At 36.4% G+C, this 11,875-nt stretch overlaps 1 protein-coding gene across 1 annotated transcript in view; it reads right to left on the bottom strand.

The window, feature by feature from the left end:
• The window catches only part of RPGR (retinitis pigmentosa GTPase regulator), a gene marked incomplete at both ends in the record, with an annotated part of 34,767 nt that overhangs the window by 8,362 nt on the left and 14,530 nt on the right, over nt 1-11,875 (bottom strand). The window contains 3 exons of the mRNA XM_017733529.1: nt 479-603; nt 1,116-1,271; nt 8,093-8,251. Coding sequence (XP_017589018.1) covers nt 479-603; nt 1,116-1,271; nt 8,093-8,251 — 440 coding nt within the window. The remainder of the gene's footprint in view (nt 1-478; nt 604-1,115; nt 1,272-8,092; nt 8,252-11,875) is intronic.

The raw sequence follows: 11,875 nt of genomic DNA, 5'->3' as shown, positions 1-11,875 counted from the left end.
TCAAAAGAAAAGACTACTCCTGCTTTCTTGTGAGGTTTAAGTTAAAAACCCCCAACACCTCAAATTTTCTTAAGGTTTAGAAATATCCCCGTGTACAAAAATTGTCAAAATTGAAAAGATGACTCTCTGTTGTCTGCAGAAAAGATATAAATTTCCCCATACTTCCAACCATCTAAGAGCAGTAAGTAATTCAGTTTGTAAACTACCACATCTCTAAAGACCAAAACACCATAGCACAAGAGTACTGAATAAAACCCTAAAAAGCAATCTCTATGTGTAGCCCAAGTCAAAGACATTCTAAACTAAATGAACACTGATAAGCATATGTAATTCCCTCTTTCCTTCAGTTTGTGTTGTCCACTAATTAAATGTTATAGAAAGAAAGAATTCTATAATGAGATTTCAGCTCTCATTAATAATCTATTTCATTAAGAGATAAAATATCTTGGTGTCTGAGAAGAATGAACCAAAGTTTTACCGAAAGGACCGTGAACTTCAAGAAATTGTAACACAAAGTGGGATCAAACAGATTTGTAAAACTCTCTTCTCCAAAGCCTAACTTGCCATGTCGTCCATCTCCAAAAGTAAACATGAGGCCATTCTCTGCATGTGGGAATAAAAAGGATGTTAAAACAAAGATTCAATACAAAACCAGGACAGAACCATTACAAAGTAACAGGCCATGAAAGTAATGAATATTTCTCTTCCAAAAGCAAAACCTGAACAATTATTTTTAGATCTTCAACAGGTGAATATAATTAAAATATATGTATGTTTTCAGACAAAGTACTGTCTGACATGTTGGTCTAGACAATTCATAAAAAAACACCTCAACAAAATAATAATATTTAAACTGTACAGAAAAACAAAGGCTTCTAAACAAGAATATTTGTTAGCAAGGCATGATTATGAGGTTATAATTCCCCAGGAGATAGAGAGTTATGCATGGCATGGCTGTGAATCAGAAATTCCTATCAAATCCAGCTTTTTCACTGGATCATTTCACCTTTAGAACCAGTAATGGATATGTCTGCTACTGCTCATTGTACAAGGAAAGCTTTTGCAGTATAACAGAGAGTTGCCAGAAGTGCTTCCAGAATTTTGCACTCCCATACCTGCTATCACAGCAGTGTGATTTTCCCCACATGCAATGTTACATATTTTATGCCTCTTCAGGTGTTTCACAGACTTCGGTACTGAACTTTCAAACACAAAAGTTCCATGTCCCAGCTGCCCATATTGTCCAAGTCCAAAAGTATAAACATCTGTCTCTGAAATCATACAGGCAAAATTAACAACAAATATGTTGATATGTATAGATTTGTTTATTTATTTATATAATAACCTATGTTCTATTAGCCAAATGGAAGGCCACTGACATAAACAACATAAAAAACAATGTTTAATCAATTAAAAAATGTACCAACTAATCAATTACATTTATCAATTAATAACATACAACAAAATAAAAAAAACAGGAATTGAAGCACTGAAGTATATATAGAAAAGAATTTTAAATGGTTCAACATGCTATATATTTTCTAACATAAATGCAAAATAGTCCACTGATCATATGTACACTAAGCAAAGTTAAAAAAATGTATGGGAATTTACATACTACAATCAATTCAAGACCACAGTGTTTATACATATATATGCATTTTCACAATAGCCTCATCTTAATTTCTCATTACCTCCATGTTCACTGTATGACTGTAAAGTTAATAGACAAGACCTCTTTAAACCACTACTAATTTGTATGTAAGAGACTGGAACAGTAACAGAATAGGTTTCAGTATTCTGTTCAGCTACTAAATCAGCCCTGCAATAGATACAGGCAACACTATAATTCTGTTATCTTGTGACAGAATAATCATCTTTCCACATTTATATTTTATCTGTTTAATGGACTGTCTGTGCCAGGAAAAATAAGAGCTTCTCCAAAGCATTAAAGATTCTTGGTGTGTCCATCCCTGGCAGTCCATCACAGCAGGGGAAGATTGTGAAGCTTGGAAATCTTGATGAGGTCATGCTTGAACAGAGAAGTTTTTAGGGAAAAAAGAAGTTTTCCTAGAATTTTACTTCCTGCCCCTTTTTTTTTTTGCATGTAGGCAACAAAGGAAAAGTGAGAGTAATTCTACTTAAAGTACTTGAAAAATTATTATTAAAAAATTGGAAAGATCATGAAAAACAAAAAATATTCCATTTTAAGTAAAAAGAACTTTCCTATTTCAAAGGAAGTGTGATGAAATAGTAACACTACATACGGAAATGTTCTTTCTAGGAAGGTCTTTGCCCTTTCTGTTCCTTTTAAATTGTTCCATACTAAGATGTCATGAATTCACAGCATAAAAGAAAAAAAAAAAAAAGCCCAATGGTCTCACATCTTTTTAAATTGTGGATGAAAAATATTGAGTAAATCTGGTTTTTTTACTAAATGTAATAGTAAAGCTCCCTCTGCTGGAAATTTTAGTGCAAGAAAGCAACATCTTCTCCAGAACTCAATAAAGCAAAAGAAGTCAGAACTTTCCTGTAGTATTTAGACTTCCTGCATAAGAATCAAGAAACTACACCTGAAAGACAGGAGTTTTCTTTAAGAAAAAAAAGTATCATCTTTGTTTTGGCAAGTTGCTTTCTCAGGATGCTGATTCCATAAATTCTGGTTAGAAGTACTGCATTTGTTTTAACAATTCTTTGGAAACTGACAGATCTTGTAACTATATGGCTTTATCTGATTAACATAATTACTTTGAGCAAACTTCGAGGTTTTTTTCTTTAATGCTAGTATGAAACATGCAGTGTCCTCTGCATTTGTGTTGAGAGGAAGATTTCCTCAAATGTTAACTTTAAAAGTGCAGAGCATTTTTTATTTCCTCTGTTTCGACTGAAGATGAGGAAAAAGGCCAATAATTCTGAACACAGCAGCAGCCCATGAGAGGGCCCGTGGAGGATGGGGAGAAATGGTTTCAGAGCTTACACAGAAGACAGTGGGTCTGCTGTTCCAAGTGACCTCCAACACCTGAGTGCTAGAAGAGTTGCTTCTTTACTTCCTACACTTCCCTTTTTGGAAGAACAGGGATATTTCCCTGTATCTGTGTTATCTTCCACCTTTGCAGGCATCTTTGTAATCTCTGTGACCCTTTGCACTATCAATAAAATAGTCCTAGGCAAAAATCCACATAGGCAAAAATCCTAGGCAAAAATCACTCTCACAATAGCTTTCATATTTTTTTTAAACATGCCATTTGCTGAAAGATTGTGGGAGCTCAAAGAATTTTTTTCAGAATCATGTATTCCCTGCTACGTATCTAAGGCTACAGATGAAGTTAAAAAATCCATTTTCCTAAAAATGAAACAGACAGTTATGCTTGTATCACAGAAACACAGAATCATAGAATGGTTTGGGTTGGAAGAGGCCTTAAAGGTCATCTGGTTCCAACCCCTTGCTTTGGGCAGGGACACCTTTCACTAGACCAGGCTGCTCAGAGCCCCATCCAGCCTGGCTTTGAACACTCCCAGGCATGCAGCAACCACAACTTCTCCAGGCAATCTGTGCCAGGGCCTCACCACCCTAACAGTAAAGAATTTTTTCCTGATATCCAATCTAAAGCTACTCTCTTTCAGTCTGAAGTCATTCCCTGTTGTCCTGTCATGCCAAGCCCTAGTAAATAGTCTCTCTTCATCTTCCTTGTAGGCTCCCTTCAGGTACTGGAGACTGCAATTAGATCAGCTCAGAACCTTCTCTTTTCCAGGCTGAACAACCCCAATTCTCTCAGCCTTTCCTCATAGGGGAGGTGCTGGATCCCTCTAATCATCTTGGTGGCCTGTCCACATAAATTCATTTCCCCTGAACATTATTATTACTATTATTATTACTACTTCTACTATAACTATTATGCCAATGAACTATTCACTCACAATAGATTTCTTTTTAAACAGCTTATGAATAAAACTATTACTGCAAAAAATCTGCTGTCAACACAATGTTCAGTATTACCAGAGTTAGTAACTGGATTTGGGGATTTCAGTATAAATAGTATACAGACTTAAGAATGGTTTGAAAAATCTTATAATCCTACATGGTCTGAATCGTGAGTTCTGTCAGGAAAAGGTAGAGCTTTGACATCCTTTTTGTCCTCTTTCAAAAGGGTGTCTTGGCTTTGTTTTCTTTTTAAAAGACCTTGAGACAGAAGATGAAAAATCCAACATTTTACATACTAATGCACTAATGTTCTTATGTCAAATGTTCTATTCTCAAAGGTCTGCTTCACTTTTTCCTCTGAAGAGTTATCTTTGCTTTCCTTCCTTTCAGAGAATGAAAGGAAGTAATATATCCTTTTATAGAAAAAAATATTCCCAGAGGATCTGTCACCGTCTGAAAAAAACTGCAAGATATTAAGGCCACTCCAAATCATCTCTTTCTTCTTCTCCAGTTTCTAGATTCACATTTATTGTTTTTCTACCTTTTAAAACACCTTACTGAAAAAAGCACACAAATTGTGATTGCTGCTCTCCCATATTTCATTTGAAAGTGATGACAAGAGCTTTCATTTGCAGCAGGAAGTATCTGCAAGCGTTGGGGGTAGTCAGTGCGTTTTTTTCAGTCTCTGAGAGAACGAATCTGGGATGAGGATAGGATCTTCTTGGACTGGCTGACTGACTGCTATGAAATGAATAGCTTTGTGCTATCCAGATTTTGCATGACAGAATTTTTAAATGCAATTCTGTTTATTGTCTAGAACAATTGCAAATATTAAAGGCAGAAGTAGCAATAAGGCTTGCAAAGAAGATGGTTTCCAATACCATACTCAACATTTCTAAAACCAGTGTTTAAAAACTGGGTTTTTCTAAATTACTGCTCTCAACAATTTAATTCTTTTTCTCTGGGAAAAATAACTGAGTTTCCCATTTTGGAATTTCAGAGCAAAAAACCCCAAAGAATTATTTTAATATATACTTTCTACCTTTTACTCTGATACTTGTAGAGATTCCGAACAGTACCTTGATTTAATAACCCAGATTACAGTGGTTCTTACCACACAAAATTGCCAATAGAATAGATAACAGTCATAAAAAAGGAATCAAATGAAGTGCTTTGGAATAGACTAATTACACATGAGAGTCAGGAAGAAATTTGCTTTGTACTCTGTAAGATAACTGAATTATGCTTTCTTCTAATTTGATAAACCCTGAGTAGAAATGATGTCAAGAAATGAGCCAAGATGTGAAACAGTTTTTCCATATGACATTTTCTCCTGTGCTATTGCTATGTTAAATGAGATAGATGAAGGAGGGGAATATTCAATAGTCACACACTCAGTTCTTGTTTCCCAAGACTGAAATGTCACATCCTTAAAAACTGGAAAGACTCTGAAAGGATGAAATGCACATCAGTATATACTGTGTTACTAAGGGCAAGCAGCACACATTTTCACGGAGGATGACACATGAAATTCAGAATTTCTTCAGAATTGTATTACTTTCCTAATTTTTTTGAAAATGAGCTCAAAAGAGGTGCAAATGTTTCCGCTCCTCTTTAAAGATATATCATCAGAATTCTCAGTTTCTGGTCACACCACTTGACCTCAAGATGCAATTCAGGACTGATTTCAAGTAAAGTTTCCGGTGCAAAGCCAATAATGTATGTATATCACACTCACTTAAAATTATTAGTATCCATAGTGATCTCTTTTCACAACTTTTTTCCAAAAATTTTTCTTTGAGTCAGAAAAATTTCTCTATGCCAATACTTCTGACTAAGTATCTTTCATTTAAGACAGTATTTCCACTATCATCTATTCTTTCACTTGAAGTGTTTTGGTCAGAAGTCCACAGCTGTAACCTATTTAATAACAGCTGAATCACATTAAAAAAACATCTATCTGACTTTTCACTCTTATCACAGCTATTAAACTTTAGGAAATGTATTTTGTTGGAGGATACAGTTTTCCTCTTTTTGTGACTCAACTAGATCATCTGGCACTCAACACTTTGATCATCAACTGCTAGCTCAGCCAGCACCAAATTTCTTCTTTACCTTCTACTAAATAATTTATTTCCGTAAGCAAGTAAATCTTACATACATACATACTTACTATGGTATTTTCTTCACTGCATTTTTTCTATGGCATTTGTATTTCCCTCTTTGTTCTAGTTCTTGTACAGATTTCACTATAATGATGATGGCATCCAGGTCTTTATCTTTCTTCTAAATCTCTCTAAGTCATTGGTTATAATGATTTTTTATCACATGAAGTGCCATTAAGTCAAAATATCTGTTGCTTGAATTCAGATTTATGGTTAAAAAATGATCAATAATGATAATCAAATTCTTTCTACAAAACTTCCCTTTGTAACTCATAAAATAATGCTATGATTTATACATGTTGGCCCCATATTTGTGGCAGTTTTTTCACTAATAATGATAATCTGATTTCTCATAAAGAAATTTATTTTGTGACATAGAATACTGCCAGGATAAGACTGTATGTTGGTGGAAAAAGGGAGATAAAGGCATTGAAATGTAGACAAATGTTTGCATTTCCTGGATTGGCTCCTGCTATTTCCTCTTCATAGTTTTCCCAAAGGAATTTTAACCTACCCAGAATCTTGCAGCTTGATTCATTACACATAATCCTTCCCAGCATTTCGCTTCCACCTTTACTCCTTCCAGTGGCTTGCAGTACAACACCACATCATATTATTCACCATCTTCCTCAGTTACATTTTCAGTTTATATTTTAGGAAGTTTGGCTACATAACCTTGAAGGCACATCACAAGATTGACAAGAGAGAACTACAGAGAACCTTCAGAATACAGATTTAAGGACTGATATCTATACATCCAACTTGGTTTTATAGCTTTTGCATTTTGGCAGGAAAATAATTACAGGCTATACAGTTTTACACATATTTTATTCATTACAAGCTAAAGTTGATATCTTTTTAACTATCTTCAGGCAAAGTCAAACTTACCTTTCCTGCTTCTAAACCACTCTAGGTCAGGATAGAACTTTTGGGAAGAAATGGCTGGCAGTGCTTTGCACGTATGCTTTGGAAAAGCTAAGTCACCACTGGCAGACAACTATTTAGGAGTTCAGTAATACACATCATTTTCCAAGTACTATACTTGTGGCCCTGTGAACCAGTATGTAACAGTTGTATTTGGTGATTTTCATAACCTGTACAATATGTCAAATGTATATGCCTGCACTAGTTTCATATTTATGCTAAAGATTCTCCTCAAAGACACAAGCGAATGCTATATCACAATAAGAGATATTTAATCCATTTGGGCATCCAGTAGATAGTGAAGCTACTTGAAAAGTGACTTCCTACATACTTTCCTAAATATTCAAGAGCATTTAAATTCACTACAGAATGGAAGCTTTCCTCTAGAATTTCCCCTCTCACTGCAATAACAATTTCAAGCTACTTAGAGGAAAGAAATATCAATCATGTGTGTTGCACCAGGCAGTGCTGGCTTATTACAATTCCAGCAAGAAAGGCACCCAGCCTTTTTTATGTAAAGTTCTCTTAAAATGCTATTTATTTGAGCTAAGACTATAAAGAAAAAGAAGATGGTATCAATAATTTTCTGTCCCGTCAGAGGCTGGGAATCCCGAGCTGTGTGGAATAGAAGAGGACTCCAGTATGCTGTGCAGATCCCATCCATGGAAGGCTACCCCAGTTTGAGCCCTTACAGGATTTTCTTACAATCAAAACAACTCTATACATCATTTACACTGATAAATTCAGCATTTTATAATGAATAAAAATAACATTCACATGGGAACTTGCTGCTGAAGTTTCAGATAAAGGCAAGGACAGGCAAGTGGTGAAACCAGTGGTATCAACCAGGAGCTGCCTGGAAGCCCCTCTGTTAAAATCACCTGGCCAAGTTCATCCTGCAGCCAAGGGACATGGGCAGTGCAGCACAGGCCTGCCTTAACTGGGTGGTACATGGATTTCTACCTCCTTGATGTATGATGATGCTCCAGTTAGGATCACTACAGCATCCAACATTTCAGTGGAATGTAAATTCTTGAGTTTCAGTTATAGGGCTATAAGAAAAGCCAGTTAAATTGCATACCTGTCAGCACCACTGTGTGTTCTCCACCACAAGCAACCTTATTAACTTTTTCTATAATTCCCAGTACAGGCTGTGGGACTCTGTTGTTCTTCAGCTGTTCAGGCAATAATCCCAGTTTCCCATTCGCAGGTTCTCCAAAAGTATAGAGTTCACCATCTCCTGTGAAAATACAGAAGAGCACATGGTTTCCAGCACAGACTCAGTAGCAAGGATGGGTTGTAAAGACTGCTGCAGACACAAATTATAAAGACAGAAAAGTGTATGAACATTACAGGATAGCTTAACATATTTGTATAATGCCCAAAGAGCTGTGAAAAGCACTCTGCTTTGATGGGACACAAAGGTGCTAGATTTTAGTCCCCTCCAAGCTCAGAATCACAATATTTAGCCTGCAAGGAATGTAGCCAAGGGAAACAAAAGCTTATACACCCTGCTTCTGAGAGGTGGTAATTTCCTCTGTAATCAGTATTTAAGTCAACTGAGGTGGCCTGTAAGGATATGAATTGAAACAGAAATTAATTTCGCATGGAAATTCGATGGAAAATCAACCTGCACAGAGTCATCCCAGAGCACATGGCACAGGATTGTGTCCATCAGGTTCTGGAATATCTCCAGTGAGGGAGACTCCACACCCTCTCTGGACAATCTGTCCCAGGGCTTGGTCACTGCACAGGAAGGAAATTCTTCCTCATGTCCAGGTGGAACTTCCTGGCCATCAGTTTCTGTCCGTTCCTCCTGTCCCATTGCTGGGCCCCACCAAAGAGAGCCTGGTCCATCCTCTGCCCCCTCCCTGCAGACACTGACAGAGGGGGATGAGGTGCCCTCTCAGCTGCCTCTTCTCGAGGCTTACATTCTCCTACACTTATTTTCTAACAGTTTTTCAACCTGTCTGTGCTTTTTAAGAACCAGCAAATTACCTCAGCTGCAAAAAAGTGTATTCAATTTAATTTCAAATCTATGGACCATGTTTAGGCTTCTCTGTTCAGTTTGGTTTCCTGGTTTAATTCTGATTTTTTTCTTATATCTATGTGCAGAAATACCCTGAACAGGCTGATACTTTGCTGTTATTTGCACCAGCATCAATTTTCTGTTCTAAAACAGTAGCCCAATTAAAAAGATAAAAATCAACTGTAATGTGAGGTTTTCCGTAACCAAAATATTCTGCTGACAAAAAGAGATTTTATTAGGCATTCTATGTGAAAAGAAAGAAAGAAAAAAAAAAAAACAACAACAAAAAGAACCCTGCATTTTTTGGAAGGTAAGTATTTTTTCAATACTCTTAGATCAGCCATATATTTCTAGAAACAAGTTGAAAAACCCCCAAAAGCACTTGGGAGATAACTACTTATGCAGTTCTCTTTGAAGAGACCAGCAGTTCTTTTAAACACTATTGCACTGAAAAAATTAATCCAATCACTATCTAATTAAGAGGATTAGAGATTCAAATGGCCAAGCCTACCAAACTAATCAAGTTTATTACATTTTTTCAACTTAATAATCCAGCTAACAAAGATAAAACCGTTTACCAAAGCAATTTTTGAATATATTACACATCCCTTTTAGGCAAATAGTGGTCTAAAAACTATGAAAAATAGCAGTCAAGCATAAAAAGAACCCAGTCAAACTCAGATAAATTTTGAGTGCAGTATGTGTGCAGTACATTTGCATGCTGAGGACATGATGTACTGTGTGCCGTACACCTGCATTTTAAGGACACTGTTCAAAACAGAACCTGGTTATTTAATTTTCTGCTCTCATATGAGACACACTCTCACATGTTGAACTTTCCCTAATGTGGCACATTTTCTGTATCACTAAACTCTAAATCACGGGAGCATGTAAAGGCAATGGACAAGTGAATGGAAAACGTCCCTCAAAGGAAAATGTGCCTTTGAGAGTAGATAAGAGACCTAGCTGGTGGCAAATGAGGGACAAAAATGAGTGGGCAAAAGAACTGGATAACTCTATGATTCCTTGAATAAATGAAGAAGAAAAAGAAAATAAATATTTATTCAAGAGCAAATTGGTTAAAACTGTCTCAAACACTGAAATTCAGGGCATGTGTGGTGAATGATTCTTAAACCAGTCCTTAAATATAATGACAAAATACATTAAAAAAAGGAATTCAAGGAACCTGTGAAGCTCTCTATGAAAAGACATCAATAAGAATCTATCTTGACCTTGATTACAGTTACAGTTCAGGCAGGGGAAACACTAGAAGAGGTCTAATATATTCAATTCTTTTCTGGCTCCACAAATCTACTTCTCCTGTAGAATCCAGAGCAGTGGTGAGATACATCAGCTTTTCCTGCTCTCCATCTCCTGCAGTGGACAAATGAGCTGTACATGCTTGCCAAGCTTAATGCTTCCTGGAAAATTGTCCCCTCCTGAGTGTGTGGTCAAAGGCAAGTCAAGTAAAGATCTGTATAAGGGCTCAAAATTGTTGCTACACTCTCCCAGCAGTTTGTTTCTCTGTTGCTTTACTTGAGACATAGCCCTAATACTGGGACCCAACATGCCAAGCTTGTAAAAAGGAAGGAAACACACTGAAAAAGTCCTAAAGAGAACTGGAAGCTACAGACTAAAAGCTTCTTTTCAGTGGAACTCTTTGAAGAATGCAAAGAAGGGGGAAAGGGAGCAAACAATCATCTTTCAAACACAAACTGAGTAATCAGACTAGTTCCTAATCTGCATATGGAACTGAGTTAGTCATTGCCTGTGCATGTGCCTAGTCTAGATTTCAGAAATGTTTTTTTTAGTTTTATTGAGAATATTCAGGATTTATTCTGTCCTTCTGTTCTACAACTACTTTGGCATCAATGGGGTCCACATGTAGAATGGGGTCCACATGTAGAATACAGGTGGCTGACATGTTCAGCAGTTAAATTACTGTCTGCAAAGAAAGCCTTCTAGAAAGCAGAAGGAAGAATGGTGAAATCATCTTTTTGGAGCCGTAAGAGGCATTGCTCTTGGCTTTATAGCCATTAAACACTTTAAAGATAAAAGTTTACTAAAAAAAAAATCTTTTAAAACTCAGCAATGTCAAAGAAATAAGAACTTCAGTTAAAAAATTAAAAAGAAGCTGGAATTCATACTTCACCACTGTTTTATTCAATCCCTTATTAATGAACATCCTGCCCTGGAGAGGGCACTCTGTGTCCACACTATGTTTTCTAGTGTCCTCATGAGCCACTGTTTAGTTTCAACCCAGATATCCCTGTGATCCCATCAGGTTTTTCAGTCAGTGAACAACTTATGTCAAATATAAACATATTAAGAAAGAGAACCATATGGTGCTATGCTCATCAGTTCAGCCTGACAGCATTTACCAAGTCTTAGATCCTGCATCTATGTTACATTATTAAAGATTGTGTACTGTTCGATGTCTGAAAATCAAAATGTAGTAATTCTATAGTATTCGAATAACTGTAACACATCCTGTGACTGTGGTATGCTCAGAATAAATGCATAAAGTTAATTTTTAAACACTGTGTGGATACACACTGACAGTAGTGCAACAGAAAATCAATTCTGCGAAAGTACTTAGATGTCCAATACTAAATTTTTGTGGTAGCTGAAGTATCAGTCAAATAAAACTGTCAGCAAGGGGCCAAAGGAAAGTAGTAAAACAATTTATGCTTTCACCACAAAGAAGGTCATGTGTGTGTCAGTAGCTTCAGTGACATAGACTGAACCCAATACGTGCAGGACTTGCAAATATTAAGGCTGAAAATTAAGATTTTCCATCTCATACTTGGGCCTGTTTAAGCAGTAACAGGTTCA

The sequence above is a fragment of the Corvus brachyrhynchos genome, unplaced genomic scaffold, assembly GCF_000691975.1.
Source record: "Corvus brachyrhynchos isolate BGI_N302 unplaced genomic scaffold, ASM69197v1 scaffold34, whole genome shotgun sequence".
Taxonomy (NCBI): domain Eukaryota; kingdom Metazoa; phylum Chordata; class Aves; order Passeriformes; family Corvidae; genus Corvus; species Corvus brachyrhynchos.
Note: the sequence above shows the minus strand (reverse complement) of the source record. Positions and strands in the feature narration are given on the sequence as shown.